The sequence below is a fragment of the Rhipicephalus microplus genome, chromosome 9, assembly GCF_043290135.1.
Source record: "Rhipicephalus microplus isolate Deutch F79 chromosome 9, USDA_Rmic, whole genome shotgun sequence".
In the NCBI taxonomy this organism is placed as follows: domain Eukaryota; kingdom Metazoa; phylum Arthropoda; class Arachnida; order Ixodida; family Ixodidae; genus Rhipicephalus; species Rhipicephalus microplus.
Genome location: NC_134708.1, coordinates 8,879,673 through 8,897,365, shown reverse-complemented (window position 1 = coordinate 8,897,365; position 17,693 = coordinate 8,879,673). Strand labels below are relative to the sequence as shown.

Genomic DNA, 17,693 nt, shown 5'->3' with positions numbered 1-17,693 from the left:
TTGAAGACCTAAGGTGCAGCCGTCAAAAGTTTTGGAGGACTGCCAATAAAGTTGCTAACAACTAATTATCTTCACGTTACGTTACAAAACCTTTCAAAATATACTGCGTGATCTTGGCCAAAGTATGACAGGTTACCCTTGAAGTTCTCTTGTTGGTATAGTTGTACTACTACTACTACTACTACTACTACTACTACTACTACTAATTTCTGCTAATACAGGTAATGTACTAATTACTGGGCACCGTTAGCTTGGTTTCTTCGCTGGCGGTGCCACTTCTACAAATGGCTTAAATTACGACTGATACGTCATTAAGCTTTTTTACTTACCGCTCTGCATTCCCGTCGACGGTTATTCCTTGACGTGGTGATGTTACACGTTCTACTGGCGGTTCCCTCTTGTGGAATCAGACAATTCAATCAGGAACGGCGTGATTCGGATGAGAAAGCTGCCCATACCGAGACGTTCCGCATGTCATTCCAATGATTTCGTACGTTTCTGTAAGATTCTTGCAAAAATGTATAGAAAACATACGGAAAATGTACTCAAACATATGGACTTCGTATGGGAACATGGGGAATTATTGGAATGGCATACGGAACGTTTCAGCAGAGTAGTCGGTAGGGATTCATCGAGAAAAACACGCCATAAGAGAGAAAAGTGAGAACGACATGAACGTCGAGTCACAGCTGAAGAGGCGCACATCAGCCGAAAAAAAAAAAAAAAAAGAAAAGAGATGCTCAAAAACTTATCAGCGTATGCCGAGAAAAGCAAGCGGTGACGCCCATGAATCTGATATGCGTGCAGTCTACGTGAAAGATAACTGTTCACGAACATGATTTGCTTTCTACGCAACTTAATCGACGGCTGAATCACGCATACGCTTCCACTACTATCAGTATGATTGATTGATATGTGGGGTTTAACGTCCCCAAACCACCATATGGCTATGAGAGACGCCGTAGTGGAGGGCTCCGGAAATTTCGACCGCCTGCAGCGTTCTTTAACGTGCACCCAAATCTGAGCACACGGGCCTCGACATTTCCGCCTCCATCGGAAATGCAGCCGCCGCAGCCGGGATTTGATCCCGCGACCTGCGGGTCAGCAGCCGAGTACCTTAGCGACTAGACCACCGCGGCGGGGCTATCAATATGACAGGAAATCACTGTTACGTGCCAGATTTCGATGAATGTGCACTTTGCTACCGGTGCAGGAGTGAACAAACGCGTCTGGTGGACGAGGCTTGGACTGCCCCGCCGCGGTGGTCTAGTGGCTAAGGTACTCGGCTGCTGACCCGCAGGTCGCGGGTTCGAATCCCGGCTTGCGGCGGCTGCATTTCCGATGGAGGCGGAAATGTTGTAGACCCGTGTGCTCTGATTTGGATGCACGTTAAAGAACCCTGCAGGTGGTCGAAATTTCCGGAGCCCTCCACTATGGCGTCCCTCATAATCATACTGTGGTTTTGGGACGTTAAACCCCACATGTCAATCAATCAAATAAATGATCATCAAGGAGGCCTGGCGTGTCGACAGCAAGCGGGAGTCAACCGCTGATTAACTCACATGTAGGGAAGAAATTCAATGTCCAAACAGTTATCATTGACGTAAATCCCCACGCGTTCCGGACCTTTAGGTGTAGATTCTCGCTAACCTGCGCATGCGAAGCTTGTCATTTGTGCCTGCCTTAATTTACGTCACTGTGCTCCTCTTTAGTTGTTGACTTATACACTTTCTCCCCGTTTAGACGCATGTCGCATTCCATCCTGATTAGGATGGCGTTTCAGGATCCTCTCCGATCGATGTCGTGTGATAGTCAATCACTTTAATGTGGCATTGACCTCTGTATTGGTGCGAACGTGTATAATGAACCGAGACTGCTTGTTTTTCGTGTGCGTGTGTGTCGTACGACTGCAGTGGCTGAGGAGGGACGACGGAAAATACGCCGTGCTCCAGGACGTACTACTGCTCACGGACGACGAGTGTGAGTGAACTTCACGTCTGTACATTTTGATATTGCTTAGTATATGTCCAGCTATCTTTAGAATAACACGCGAGCGTCACAGACGCATTGAAGAACAAAAACAAAAAAGCACGTCCTTGAAGGACTATGCCTGCGGCATCTTTTCTGGATATCTTTTTGGTATATGCTTTTAATAAGAGGTTGGGGTTAGAGATATGGATATGGCTGCCCCTCTGCTCTTTCATGATAAATAATGAAAGTTTTTAGCATGAAAATGTGCATTCGCTACGCGAAAGTAATGCTCACGCTTCGTAAAAGTGTTCACACTTCCTAAAGGGATAATGACGTTTTTTTTTTTTTCGAAGGTGAGTTCACTATGTCGTACAAATGTCATAACTCATGACTGGATTCGGGGACGGCTCCTGAGAAGTGCGACGCTTAGCAGAGGCTCTTAAGGTAACTTTACTTTGAAGTTAAAGCCAATTTCGCCATGGCGCATCTACCGGCATCGACACTAGCTTGACGTCAGGCTGCAGCACTAATTCTGACGACTCCACGCACCCAGCGCCTCCTCTATATCTTTCCATGCTAGTGCAAACGCAAGCTTATAAATGGTAGCCTCCGCGCCTCCGCCTTAGTTCAGGGAGTGCTCGTGAAGCGACGCTACATAATTGGTAGCGATGCTTGCGTCACACGTGCTTCCGAGCGCTTTCCCGCGGAGATGTGATAGACGTGTTTCCCACTACAATATCATACGGCTGTCAGATTTGTTCCTTCGTGCTTCTTCGTTGTGGCTCGTAGCAACGACACCATCGCTTGACATCGCAGCGCGTAAGGTTGCATTCCAGTGACGCTTACCCATTCAACTGAGTGAATAAAGTTTACTACCTACCTACCCATTGGTAGCCCGCATAGCGCCATGAACGACGGCATGTTATCTCAACGCACCGTATCTTTTACCGGAGCCAACGTGACCGTCAACATTGTGGACACAAGGAATGCAAGGAACCGCCCCACGGATCTGCACACAAATGAACAAAAAAAAATACTTCATATGGTTTCCGTCGTGAAGCACTACATGATGGGCTCTCTCCGCCATGACCGCAAAGACACGCGAAGGCTGGGCGATGGGCGAGAGCACGAAAGGGCGAGAGGAGAGGGTGGTGGACGGCAGGATCGGGCACATCTGGCTGCAGCATTGATAAAATAGAGGAGGCGTTGACGCAGCAGTCTGGCTAGTTGCGATCACGTCAGGTACCAAAACTACCAAAATGGCCGATTGTGCACACCAAAGCATTGAAAATGTGCACTAGTTCGTCACCCACGCAACCATGACGTTAAACGACCGTGGGAACGTCAGAATATCTTAATCGAAGTGGCGAGTTGACTTTGTTGGTACGCAATTCTGCCACACTACAGCGCAAAAAAAAAAAACACGGAACGAATGGAACTTGTAGTCGTCGTTTGTGTTCCGTCCGCGGCGCTGTGTGTGTTTTTTTTTTTTTTAGCTGCAGTGTGGCAGAGCCACGATATTTCGCGCGAACAGTTGTGACGTCGGAGTACAATAGGAGCCGAAGCTAACTTTTAATAACACACTGAAATATTTTTTTTTTCAGGGTGGGCTCACATTTAGCAGTACACTTTTTTATGCTTCTGAAGGGCTTGACCTTTCATATGATGCAGGAAAAGAACTGAAAGTTTGCGGGTCTGTACCCCTTGTCAAAGCCACTGCGCTCATAGAGTTTCCTAATATTCACTAGAGGGAACTCTGGCGCTAGTGTCTATGGGAGCTGCAATGCACAGCGCTTCAGCGAGCATGGGAATGATGGGTAGTACACACATTTGTCTAATATTCGTACTTCTGGCCTGCTTTTGGCTCCGTGTGTGTTCGTGTGGCTTGGAGCTGTTCTCTTACGAAACAAATATTAGCAAACGTTCAGCGGTTGTGCTTCGCCATTTTATCCTTTAGACTTACCTTTCAAAATCGGGTCACGAAGTTCAAAATGGTTCAATCTTTCTTTCAAAACAAAACCGAAACACATCAGTAAACGAAGTCGCAAGTACGATTCGCCGCCCGCAAGTACGAAGACTGGGCAAATGTGTGTACTACCCATCATTCCCATGGTCGCATAATGATCGCAGCGCCAGAGTCGCTTCTAGTTAACTTTAGCAAAACTTTATGACTGCGCTCACATGGCAGTCACTGGCACTTTCCCGCACTTGAAACACAGCTGACATAAAACAAGCGAAATATGCGACTAGAACTGTGGTCTACTAACATGTTTTGGTACTTTATACCAGAGGTATTTTTAACTATATATACCATGATGTATCGGCGGGAACGTTGTATAGCGTGGCAGGACCGCTACGAAAAAGAAAGGAAAGCACTTGCGGTAATTGCGAGAGAGAGAGAGAAATAATTAAAAGGAAGAGACAGAAAAATTAACCTAGACGAACTGGTTTGCTACCCTGTACGGGGGTGGGGAAAAGGGTCGGAAAGAGGATAGCTATAGAGAGATATAAAATAAGTTATAAAAAACAAAAAAACACACATGCGCACACATTGAGGGAGTTCCGATCACAGTCGTTTGGACAGGCCGGTTGAACGCAAGAAGCGCAGGAGCGCCTTCACAGCCTTCTTCTGCGACACAAAGTCCTGTCGGCAGCGCAGGAGTCTTTCTTCCGAAAGAGGCTGATTGTCCAGTTCATCTAGTGTATTGCAGAGTGACTGTCTCTGCGAACATTATTGTGGGCATTCACACAGAATGTGCCAAGTTGTTTCATTACTGCCACAATGGTCGCATGCACCAGTGTCAGCCATTCCTATGCGGAACGCGTACGCATTGGTAAAATTGCGATAATTACATCGTGGTGATTGTGGTGACAGAAGGTCGCCTACAACTAACTGTTATTGCAAAGAAAGAATTTCACGTAACTAATATAAAGATCACTTCTTAAGCGGAGTTGCGTAATGACGCAGATTTGGACGCCGATGTTGAAGTATAACTATTTTGTTTCGTGGTTGTATTTGAACACGCACTGACCGCATAGGGTGTCTTACGAAGGAAAAAAAAAATAAATGCTTGATACAACTTGCGTCCTTATAGCTTAATTAAATACTTGAGAACAAAGCGTTGTTAATCGCGACGGGTGAGTAAAATAAAGCCAGTAGTGTAGCAGTGTCAAATACATTTAATTCCTTGTGAAACCGCCGACTGCTATAGCCAAATATCGGCGGGCATGCAGCGTGCTTGAGAAGCCCGATTCAGAATATAAATGTCTCGCCGCGTTTTCCGCGTTTCAGTTTATTACATGATTAAGGCACTCTAACCGGTGAGTTTTCCGTTGCGCTCAAGAAAACGGCTGCCGTAGAAATTAGTTGTCGGCGCATTTTTTGGGTGTTCTAACAGACCAGGTATCCACGTATACCAGCCACGTTGGTCTTGTTGTTATGGTGTATGCCCGACCATATACCGACCCGTAGGTCGTGGGAACGACTCCCGACCGCGCGCATTTTCAACGGCAGTGGTCCAGTTAAGGGTCGTGGAGTGGGCCACACAGGTCGCCGCCAACCTTGGGTTGATGGCCATCTAACACGGAATCATCCTCAGTTGCTTTCTGACGAAATAAAGTTTTACCATCCAACCATCCATCAACGGCAGTGAGTATTCTCGAGGCCCGTGTGCTCAGATTTGGGTGCACGTTAAAGAACCCCAGGCGGTCGACATTTCCGGAGCTTTCCAATATATATATCGCGTCTCTCATAATCATATCGTGGTTTTGGGTATGACAAACCCCAGGTGTTATCATCGTTATTATTATTATTATTATTAGTAGGTATCCATATTCTTACGGGGATTACAAATACACGGAAGATAGAAAGGAGTGTATCTGCAATATTTACAGATAGGCGTGACACCTCAGGGTTGCTAGGATCTCGCGCGCGGAGCCATGCCCACTGCCTCCCTCGTAATAATATCTTTAGTGAAAGCAATGTCCTGCAAACTGTCGTCAACTGCTGGGACGCAGCGCCGTGGTGGATCTTTGCCTAAGCGTTCTGGTTCTGGTGCGTACAGACTACTTGTTTCAATAAAGCTTCGTTGTTGTAACGCAGAGCGCCTGTTCAACCGAAAGAAGGAAAAAAAAAAAAGCGTACTTTACCAGACTTTTGTATTTCCATTTAGCCGCGCAAATACAGAAAACGAGAATACGGTTCAAACGTTTTCCTTTACTTTTATTTTCTGTTTTAGCGAGTCTAGCCTAAGCACACGTGGCGATCTGGAACACTGCTTCGCTTCCAAATGGCTTGTAGCGCAGAGAAGCTCGCTTTAGCGGTGGCCCGCGTTTCCCTTTTATTCGTTTTTTATGAGGAAACGAGATATTATTTACGCCAGAGAGCGCGGAGATAACAGGGATCGCATTTTCTTCAATAAGAGAACCCCAGCCGAGTAATTTCTGGAATCTACAGAAAGCCGAAAAAAATGATAACGAAGCTGATAAAAGGTGTTTAAAGACAACTGATTTTTTCTTTTCGTTTTTATTTCTTTTTTTTTTGCACGGAAAGTTTTGTGAGAACGTCATGGTACCGTTCGCGTGCAGAACTTTGAATGTTGGTTGTTTTATATGTGCGCTTATGAAAGCAAAATGGAGGTTTGGGCTAGTTGGCACGCATTCATCTCGGTAAAAAAGAGAGAGAGAACCCTCTGTTTTTTTAATCTAGTTATACTTGTTAAATTAGAAGGGGACAAAGAAAAATATTGGGGGGAGGGGGTGAAGGTTGCGAACGCAAAGCCACGAAGATACACAGCTCGGATACCACAAGTCCGGCGTAGTGCGTTTTTATTTTTCTTGTGTATTTTTTTGCGCGTTATTTACGCACGATCTGGCCCGCGAAAACATTTCGCTAAGCCTTCACTCCAACATTTAACCTGCAGCATGTCCGTTATGCGCGGCTCGTGTAGCTCCATCAATTATAGAGAAACATTCGCTTCGACGTCGAAATAAATATTGAACGCGAATGACGCAGACATTATAAGCTAGTTATGTTCTTTTTACATCACGTATTCGGTACTGGTGACACATGATATTTACTGGGCGCATACTTTCGTCTTTTAGGTGAAGCTATTTCGCCTCCATTTCTTCATTGAAGTGCAATGCGAAGGGCTGATGGTTTCTCAGAGCAAAAAATCTTTTGACGCTCGACTGCTCTGTTTTAACGAGGCTAAGGATCTCTTACCGCGTAGTTCCCCTGAATTTTTCGAGTGGTTGACACAGGCCTTCGCTATACTGTGGCACGACCAGCTATGGCTGCTGGATACTTGATAACAGATTCCAGAAGGTACTGTTTCATGATGGTTCAGCGAAATGGGAGCGCGGGGGCAAACACAGACACAAAGCAAAGAAGAGGCACCCAGCACGAGCGCTCAACACCGCACTTGTCTATACCATTCGGAGCGGAGAATTCGGCATATCCTTTTAGTATGACCAAAAAATGGGTTCACCCATCCAAAAAGCACTTGTACATCGGTGGGACAAGTTCCTTGACGAAGATCTGTTATCAAACCATCATGAATTACCAACCAGCCCACCTTTCCATCCTATTGCAAGGTACTGTTTCACCACAAGGTTCCTTCGGTGCACCTCCTGTAAGCTTATACGCACTACGCACACTGAATAAAAACAGAAAAAAAGCGAGCAAGCATAACTACGTGTGGTGTAGTGACCGTCGGGAAAGAGACAGGCCAGAGAGTAAATGACTATCGAAGCCAGGGCCACTTTGGTGTGCACGTGCTCTGGTGGTTGTGAAAAAAAATATATTATAAAAGAGGGCATGAGCCCCCGGAAGGGCCTTACAGACTAGGAGACATCCTCAGTCCGGGACGTCATTGCACAATACTGCTGCCCTTGCTCGGGCAATCAGGACCTGTTGGGACCCGAGGTCAGAGCAGCTAAGTAGCGTCGCCTCCCAGTCCTCTCGCTTAGAGATGGGGAGAGGAGAAATGGCTGTGTTTAGCCGACAGGCCCACACCATGTGGTAGACATAGGCTGGTCTGCCCACAGTGCTTGCATCTGCCGGTGACTGCGGGGTCAAAATATTGTAATATCGCCGGGCATAGCAACGTGTTTGTTTGGAGCCGGCGTAAAATTCTTTTTCCCGCCTTATCCAGAGCAACAGTTTTGCCAGCTCAAGGTCGGATATAATCCAATTTTAAGACTCGAAGTAGAGTCGTGAGTTTGCAGCGCTCTCTATGTGGTCGGCGACGCTCTGTGCGAGGTGCGAAGAACGCCGCCTTTTTCTTCGCTTCTTCGTTCGTGCCTTTGGAGTCTTCCTGAAATTATTTAGAATTTGGGAGCTGCCATTCCGGGATACTTTCTGTAGAGATAGGTTTGCTAGCGGCTTACCCGACGTAACGACCGGAAAGGGAGACGACGCTCTCCACTGGCGTGGCGCACGAAGACGCTAGGGCCGGGTTCGTCGATTCTCCGACTCGGCGCAGAAATGACACTCCAGGAAGGTCGTCGACAAACACGTGTATATTTACCCAAGATGCGACACAGTGCGACAATCAAGGGCTGCCAGGGAACTGTGTACGCTTGCCGGAAGGCGCTGGGGCTATCACACAAAGGGCAGCAGCTGCGCGTGTGCACGAGAATCCGAGCACGGACCAACGTTACGGACCAACGTTGAGCACGGACCACCTCCTGGGCGAACGCAAGCAACCGGAGGAGGGACTGTCACGGTCTGCCAATGAGAATCGGCGGAGGACCGTGACGTCTGCTAGCGTGACGTAAGGGGGGAGGCTCGTTGTCCGCGTGGCAAGTTTGGCCACGCGTCTCCGTGCAGGGAAAACCGACGCACGACTCGCGCCATACAAAAAAGGCCTGGTGAGGAAACTACGGTGGCCATGTTCCCGACGCTCGAGCCGCACAGAACCAGCGCTCGCGCTTGCACGGAAGCGAGGCGTTAAAACGAGAAGGCGTGCTCGATTCCCACACTTCTTACAACGAAACTGTATGTAGACCTATTCTATGTTTTTAAACAGTGGCGTCGACGTACTCGAGCGCTTCTAACAACGTGTAGGCTCCGCCCAGCCAAAGCTCGCCACCGCGCTCTATATGATCTCGTGACAACAAGCACAGCACCTGCAAAGCTGCCTCCGAGCGTAACGCGTTGGGGGAGCTTTTTGCGCGATGGTGCGCCAGCTGTCACGTGATCTTAAAGGGGCCCTGCAACACTTTTTGAGCATGGTCGGAAAACTCTGCCGATTGGTAGCAGAGGCTACCGACAACACGCGAGCCAAATATTACAGTGTAGCACGTGGCCTGGAATTCACAATAAATTATCGGAGTCAGTTAAAAATAGCTTTCTCTTCTCTGTACAAATCACGGAAAATAACCCCAGCAAGCCCATCTATCAGCCGTTGGATCATTTGAATATGGTGTGCTCAATTGTTAAAGAAGTCGCTGTGAGAGGCCGTCACTTGTCCGCGCGTGCGATCGCACTGAGAAAGCCGCGTATTCGAAAAAAAGAAGAAAAAAAAGCTCAAGGTCACGAGGCGCAAGTGACGTTTTTTCTTTGCCCCTCCTATCCCTCCTTGCAGCGCCCTCTCTCTATATGTGGAGAGGGCGCTATGGTCAGGCTTCCAGAGTGCGGTGACGATCTTTGTGCTGGGCGGAGAATACACGTCGCCACAAGCGGCTCGGTACGTCGATGGTGCGTATAGCCCTGTTTACAAACACGGAATAAGTCTATGACACAGGGATCCGTGTGTTTTGCTTGTGCGTTTACGAAAAGTAAGGCCACTATTTTGCTCAGTGAAGGCCGTCGAAGCATAACGTCGGCGTTAACTCGAAGGACGTGAGAAATCATCGCATGATGACGCCGCATATCGCAAAGGCTTTGACGCCTTCACGACGTTACACGTGATGACTTCATTACACAGCGTTGTCGCTGAATAATAGGTGGACCGATCACGAAGGCAATGTAAAACCGGGTGAGATGCAAGGACCTTTCAATGCCCCCGATCCCGGAGGCCGTGCACAACCACGCCTAATGCAGAGAGCTTTAAAGGTTGGCGGTGGTGGAGGAGGATCAATACATCGACCCAGAAGTAGGGTCCCTAGAATACTCAAGGGACCATACCAGAAGAAAGAAGAAAAAGACGGCTCTAGCTTTCGAGTCGTCTCAGGGAACCTGTGGGCATTCGGTTGTTTTCTGCAGCCATTCGGCGAGTCTTTTGGCAGTGGTACACAAAGGATCCAACCGGGTGCCGTAGAGGCGTGGCACATTTAACGCGTTTCGCATGCAGATTAGCTTCTGGCCTAGCCTTTGTCCGATGCTGGGCGAGCAGTTGTTAATTATCCAAACGAGTCCGCTCTCGCGATGTTATCGTTAAAGGAGAGCTCGTATTTCTCTATTCGCTGCTCTTTCATGAAGCGCCCTCTCTGTCGTGCAGTTTTACGTTTTCTTTCATTGCCTCCTAGCGTGCTTTATTTTTTGGTGGGCGGAGGGGGAGAGATGGGGATGAAAGCTGGTCGTCGTTTTTTTTTTTTCTATGCCACTTTCATTGGCTCTAACAGGGTACGTCCTGTTTTCGTGGCGTTGTTATTTCGTGTAGCGCGTGGGTTGAGAGCCGATTAACAACCTCTACTGCCGTTGCACCGACGTAGCTCTGCAGTTGTCTTTTGTTGCCCGTAGTTTCGTTTTTTCTCTCTCACTGCGTCTATTTTGAGAACGCTTACACCTTTACAGAGCCGCTGCTATAGCTTCACTGCACAACACGAACTCATTCAGAACAGTTTGGTCGGCCGTCGCAATAGCGAATTTCAGGTTTAGCATTGTCGTTCAACAACTGTGAGGGGATACTCATAATTGCAATGTACAGGAACCTTAGCATACAAAAAGAAAGTGCGAAATATAACGCAGACGTTAAGCAAGGTGTGGCGTAACGAATCAATGACACCACCTCATTTAAACTGGCGTCGTTCAACCTCTTCACCGCTTCTCTCTTTATTCCATATCGTATAGTATTTCATACGCGGAGTGCATTCGGCGTCACTGGATAACAATATCGTTAGAAGGAAATGTAGTTAGTGATTCGTAACAGCATAGTACAACATTCACGTAGCGCAGCACGCGGAATGGAAGTACATGCAACATTAACCGCTTTTCCTCATTTTTTAAAAAAAGTTTTAATGAGGTTGCTCAGCACACAGATGATGATGATGATGATGATGATGATGATGATGATGAACAAACTTTATTTAATTAGCAGAAAGGTCCTCCTCCCCTTTCAGGTGCGAGAGGAGAAGGGAGGACCAGACCTAGACGACGGCCCACAGATCATATTTTTAATGATGCCTCGCCGACAATCGAAGATGACGAGCATGACTAATGACGCAAATCTTTTGAAAAATGGTAGCTCAAGGCTATTTATCCTGCTTCACAGAGAAGGTCATGTCTGATAACCCGTAATGGGTTGTTTACATGTGCGCTGAATCGATTTTTATTGGCTCGATGATATATGTTGTCTATTATTTAGATAACAGCGTTTCATCCGTGTCACGCCGTGTTAGACGCTGCGGATTCTGCGGTGGTCTGGTAGATTATGGTGCCTCACTGCTGCCATGATGCCTGACGGCTGGTAAGGCTATAGCGCCAAAACGCGGCCAGGATTCTATCCTGTCACCCGAAGGTCGTGGGATCGAATCCCGGCCGTGTTTAGATTGAGGCGGAATGCTATAGAAGCCCGCGTGCTTAGATTTAGGTGAACGCTTAAGAACACCTTGCAGGTTGTTGAAATTTCAGGGCTCTCATAATCATATCGTGGTTTTGGGACGTAAATGTTCAACAATTATTATTATTATTATTATTATTATTATTATTATTATTATTATTATTATTATTATTATTATTATTATTATTATTATTATTATTATTATTATTATTATTATTATTATTATTGGATACCGCGTAGGATAAATGGCGTGGCGCCAGTATTTGCTGCGCGACTGGAAGCTTAGCATTACGCGTTCTCACTGTGACGTAAGCCAACACACGAAGCTCGGCTGTCGCAATGACGGCGTACCATAGGGAAGAGCTCTGCAGAGTCCACGGTCGGCTGTGTTGAAATATACGCCTCCCGCTCGCGCCCGTCCAAAGATGGGCCTTGGCAAAAAAGGCCGTCGGCCGCCGCTATCACGGGCGCCCAGCAGGGCCCGCCCCGCTTGCTGGTGTACAGTGTGGTGGCGCTGCTCGCGCATAACTATGATTGACGATGACCCTCTCGGCAGGGGCATCCGTTCTATCACTCCTGGCTGGCCCGGTCCCTATGCTCCTTCTTTTTGATTCCCTATGCTCCCCTCGTGTTGACACTCGTCTCCGCTAGTGTCCCTATTACGGCACTCGTCTTTTACCCTCTTCCATCTAGGTTCCTTTTCGCGAAGTTTCGTTTTCCTCCTTCCCCACACTTTCTGACGCTGCCCGTATTCTCCTTGGTGTTCGTTGTTCGTTTTCCGTCTCTGCTCACCTTTTCTTCCCCTTCACCTCTCCACTGTGCAGGGTAATACCGGGCCGCCACGGTCGGCCGCAAAAGTTTTGAGATCACTAACTCTGAGAAAAGTTCGTAGTTTCTCAGCACTTTGTGACTGCAGTTGGTCGAGGTACACATCGATTTCTAGCTACACATGCATATTTCGCATTGAACGAAAAAAAAGTGCCGCCATATCCACGAAGTGAATGATGATGAGTGGGCGAAGCTCTGGAGGAAAACCTGGTAAACCATTAATCTTCCGTATCATTTTGCCTACTCGATTTTATTACAATGCTCCCCCTAGCGTACGTCGCCGCACTAAATCGAACGATTGCCTTCCACCAATGACACGTGCCATATGTGACATCATTCCTATTTTATAAGATCTCGCATCTTTCATCATCAACTAAAAGTACCGCCGTCTAGTTTATAACATCTTGCATCTTTTCATCATCAGCTACAAGTCCCGCCATCTAGTGAGCACTGAAAGAACTAAACGAGAGATGGCTACATGCAGGAGACGGAGCCGCCATCTAGTGAACACTGCAAGAACTAAACGAGAAGAGGCGACATACAGGAGACGGTACCGCCATCTAGTGGACACTGCAAGAACTAAACGAGAGGTGGCTACATACAGGCTACAGGCGACGCACAGCCCACGCCCTAAGGAGCTTCGCCCCTAAAAGATCGCAAGTCGGTGTGGCATCCCCATGGCATTTACGGCACCTAACAAACTATTTTACTCTATCACTAGATTAAGCGCTATCCAAAAGGAAAATAACTCATGTTCTTTTAAACACGTAAACGAGTTTGTACATTGTGAAGAAGATGTAGTATATTGTGCTGAATTTCCACACGGAATATGGTATAGATTAGATAAACCGGTAGGGGCACTAGCACGCGTTTACGCGAGCACAGTGACAAGAACGCACAATTGTCACCCTAATAACTTAGCTACCCATTGCAACAGGTGCCAGTATCGGCTAGATATCGAAAAACACTACAGTTGTATCGCGATCTAGAGAGACGAGAGAAAGAGAGATCACTGAAGCCTTCACGATGCGAAACCTTGGCGAAGATTTGTGTGTTAGAGCGCCATCGATACGTTTGGCCGATTAGGAAGTGTCATTTCCACGCAGAAATTTATATATGGCACAAGGATGGAATTGATGACGTGACGCGGATGGGTAGTCTCCTGTTGCGTGCTTTGCCCGTGTGCTCAGATTTGGGTGCACGTTAAAGAACCCCAGGTGGTCTAAATTTCCGGAGCCCTCCACTACGGCGTCTCTCATAATCATATGGTGGTTTTGAGACGTTAAACCCTACAAATCAATCATGTTGCGTGCTTTGCGCATGCCACCGCTTGCTTTCCTTCTCTCACCCAAACAGTTCGCGCTCGTGTTGTGTACTACGTTTTTTTGCGTCTTCATGCTCACAGACTGCGCGTCGCAAGTGTCAAACACGAGCTACACAGTTCATATAGTTTGCGCGTTTTATTAGAACAGGCCTGAAATCCAAAATCAAGGCTGCCCACCGCAGCAGCGGGAATGTTCAGCATTTTCTCCTGTCTCGTGATACCCAAACTTTTTACGTGGACTGTACATTCGTCCGCAATGTGGCTCGCAACGCGAGAGCGAGTGACATCGCTATATTGAAGATTACGCATGTCTTCCACTAGCCTTTTATTTTTTTTAACTACATGGTGTTCCGTAGCTTGGAGATGACCGCCCATCAAGAAATATCATTAGTTATGGAAATAAAAGCAACTTGAAGCCCTAAACTTTCATACGATCACACAATATCTCATGTTTGAATGACAAACGTATCAGAATGCCATCTATCTCGCTACCAGCCAAAGAAAATGCATATCTCACTCATACGACATGTGTGTGTATTCGTTTGTCTCCGCTTTGGTTCGTAATACGCAATAAATATTAGAGACATTGGTATAAATAAGGCTACACTTGTCGCTAATAAACTCTTATTAGTTTCTGATTAGTCTGTCTATTTCTCTATCTTTTCTGCGCATCAGTTCCCAGTTGGGAGGGTTCCCTAGTCCAGGAACCCTCTGGCTTCGACTGCCCTCTTGGCCCTGGCGACGAGTTGTCGCTGGTCCTTTAGGTCCTCGAAGACGAGCTTGGCCTCCCATGTTTCCATTAGGTGGTCGTCGTTTATTCTTGGGGCTTGGTCCCGCTCCAGTGTCACGTCGCGGTTAGCATGGCTTTGGCATTCCAGGAGCAAGTGTGCCAGGATGTCTGGTACGCGGCAGAGCGGGCACATGCATGTAGCCATGTGTCGTTGGGTAGTGACGGTGCTCCCATCAATAAAATAAAATAAAAAAAAAACCTTGACGCCTTGTTCAATATGTGAGCTCGTGTGGCCATGCGCTTCTGTATTGCAGCTGTTAATTGCGGGCGACTGTACTATCGGCGTCGTCAAATGAAACCCGACCAGCGGCAAGTCTTCGTGACGGTATAGTGCGTGCCGTCCAGTTATCACCGTTGACGCGCGCATCATCTTCGGCATATCTGCGCATAAATGTGTGCCTGCTCGTGATGATAAGTGGAGGGCACGCACTATACCATCACGAAGGCTTGTTGCTGTTCGGGTTTCATTTGACGTCGATAGTACATAGCCTAGCCTCCCAGTTTTCTCATTCCTTTCATGTCGGCCGGCCACGCGCCCGTACCACGACATTTTCCGCCTCCTTCTTTTTTCGTGCAGCTTCCGACTGGAATGGCCTTTCCACTGATGTCGCCACCATAATGTGCCACTCAACATTTACACAAAATGCCACTCGTTTCTTTTCAATTAGAATACATTATATTGTTCCTTTTTGTGCCACTGGTTCTCACTTTGTCTTCTTTTTTTAACAAGGTGTTACGCCTGTTAATATGTATACTGATCCTGCACATGTATTATTTTATTTCTGTATTGGTTACTTCTATTCATACTTGTACCCATCCTGCATATGTATTACATTTGTTGTATGTTTCCCACCCCTAATGTAATACCCCCTCTAGGGTGTCTTTAAGGTAATAAAGTGAACTGAAGTGAAGTGAAGTTTTCGTCGATTTTCCCATTGATTTCGCGTGTTTATTTCTCATCCTCGCCTTTTCTCAATCTTGCCTATTGCTTATCCCTATCCCACTTCACGATTTATCTGTTGCTGCGCTCGATGTGCTACTGCCTTCCTCGTGTTCCCCGCTTCCCCCTTCGGGGAGGCCCTTCCCATTCCTATCTGGATATTACGGTCCCATCTCTTCAATGTCAGGTTGAGGCGGATCTTGGAAAGAAGCGCAAAAAATTGCACGTTCTTGTGACGTATAGTTATAACACTTTTGTGCTCCCTTCCCTAAACTCCCTGAACTTCCATGGGCGTCATTTTTCACGTCTCTCGACGCGCGCTGTTCTCGTTATCTCTCGAAATGCCGGCGCGTCGCGAGTGTACACGCCGTGCTTTCCTGCTACGCGCGGTCCCTCATCTTTCCCTCCGTACGCAGAGAGGAGTACACTACGCTGCGACGGTGGCGCACCCTGCCGCGCGTAATTGGCGCTCGCGCTCTTCGCGCGCCCTATTTATTACCGCGCTCAATTTCGTCTCCGCTCGGTGCTGCTCCTTTGTCTTCATAGGCTTCTCGACTTGACATTTTCGCGCCTTTGCGTATTCTTCAACAAGAAAGGAAGCGAAGAAGGAGCGTCATTTCATGGGGCGCGCTATCGTTCGTCGATAACCTTAGTGCAGATGAGCAGTCGGCCTGCGTTATTGACCCGTCCTCATTTGTGCCGTTTCCTTCCTGTCTTTCCAGCGTCTTCTTCTTTCGCCTCATGGCTTCTCGAAGTGAAAATGCGTGAACGAGTACTCGTCACTGTGATTCTTCGAGGGCCTCCGCATTTGTAAGATCTTCGTCGTATTCATAATCAGCCTGTTTATGTCCACTGCTGGACAAAGGCCTGTCCCAGTGACACCCAGTTTACCTTATCCTGCGTGATATTGTACCGGCGAACCTATTAAATTCGTCACTCCATCTAACTTTCGGCCTGTTTCACATTCCTTGATAATTTCTCGATTGATCTTGCTGTACACTGGTTGCCGGTCTTAAGTGCATTACGTGGTCGGCACAATTTCTTCATGAGAGCGTTATTAATAAAATAATTAATTAAATTCAGGAGTTCTACTTTACAACGCCACGATACTGGAAGTAGGGTATTTTATGGACAAATCGATTAAATTCTTCGACGTAAGGGTTTCTTTAGTTGCACCTGAATCCAGATACACGGATGTCTTGTTTTTTGCATTTCGTTCCTTATCGAAAGGCACCTCTTAGTGCAGAGAATAAAACTGACGCCATAGCGTTTCGCGGTTTAACGCCTTAATGTAATAGCCACCACGAAGTAGCGAAACAGGGTACGTAACAGTTATTGTTTGACCACCCTGGGCGTAGCGGAAACGTAGCGAACTAAAGCGAAGTGATATTGATCCCTTTTACTTCCTCGCGAACCCTTTTCCTTTCGGGACTCGTGGTCTTCTTTAGAGTCGAGGTGCACCTCGCTCCTGTGCCGTCATTGTCTTCGAACTTTCTGGATAGGAACGTCTCCGGAAGCCCCATCATGCGCGCTCTCTCCACCCTTTTGTTTTTCTATCCTCTTTTTCTCTCTATGCGTGCCCACTGTTCTCGTGTCCCATTCTTCCCGATTCTCCATTACGTTTCTCGCAGTCTGCCGACGCGTTGCGTGGAGCGGAGAAGCGAGAAAAAAGGGGAATGAGCCAGACCGGTCGAGGCCTCTGCGTTGCCGCTGCTGCTAGCGCCTTGTTCTTCAACGTCTTCGGGGGCCGTCGCGCCATTCTTCGTGGGAAGAGGAAGAGAAAAGGGGAGTTAGGGGAGCGAGGTGCGCGGGCGATATCTCTCGGCCAGAAGGAGCTTGTATACGAGGAAGGGAGTCGTTTGGGGAGCGCCGCTCGCGCGCGAGGCTCTGGATAACTTCTGCCGACTTCTCCGTTTCGCGCTCTTCCTTTTTGTCCCCATCGACCCCTCGTGGCCCTCCACCATCTCCGCACTGCACGACGAAGGGCATTACGCGCTACGGGAGGCGCTAGACTGGGTCGAATGCGCCGCCATCTCGCGTGCACTTGCGGACAGGCATAAACGCACATATATAGGCCTCACAAAGAAGTATATACATATAGGGAGTGGAAAGGAA

At 47.6% G+C, this 17,693-nt stretch overlaps 2 protein-coding genes across 6 annotated transcripts in view; one reads left to right on the top strand and one right to left on the bottom strand.

The window, feature by feature from the left end:
• The window catches only part of LOC119163436 (adenosylhomocysteinase-like 1), a 281,699-nt gene that overhangs the window by 107,728 nt on the left and 156,278 nt on the right, over positions 1-17,693 (top strand). The window contains exon 2 of one of the 3 annotated variants that reach the window (XM_075873072.1): positions 1,914-1,980. The exons of the other annotated variants lie outside the window; for them this stretch is intronic. Within the exon in view, the coding sequence (XP_075729187.1) occupies positions 1,914-1,980 (67 nt within the window). The remainder of the gene's footprint in view (positions 1-1,913; positions 1,981-17,693) is intronic. 3 annotated transcript variants of the gene reach the window in all.
• The window catches only part of LOC119163437 (uncharacterized), a 143,332-nt gene that overhangs the window by 84,264 nt on the left and 41,375 nt on the right, over positions 1-17,693 (bottom strand). The window lies entirely within an intron of this gene.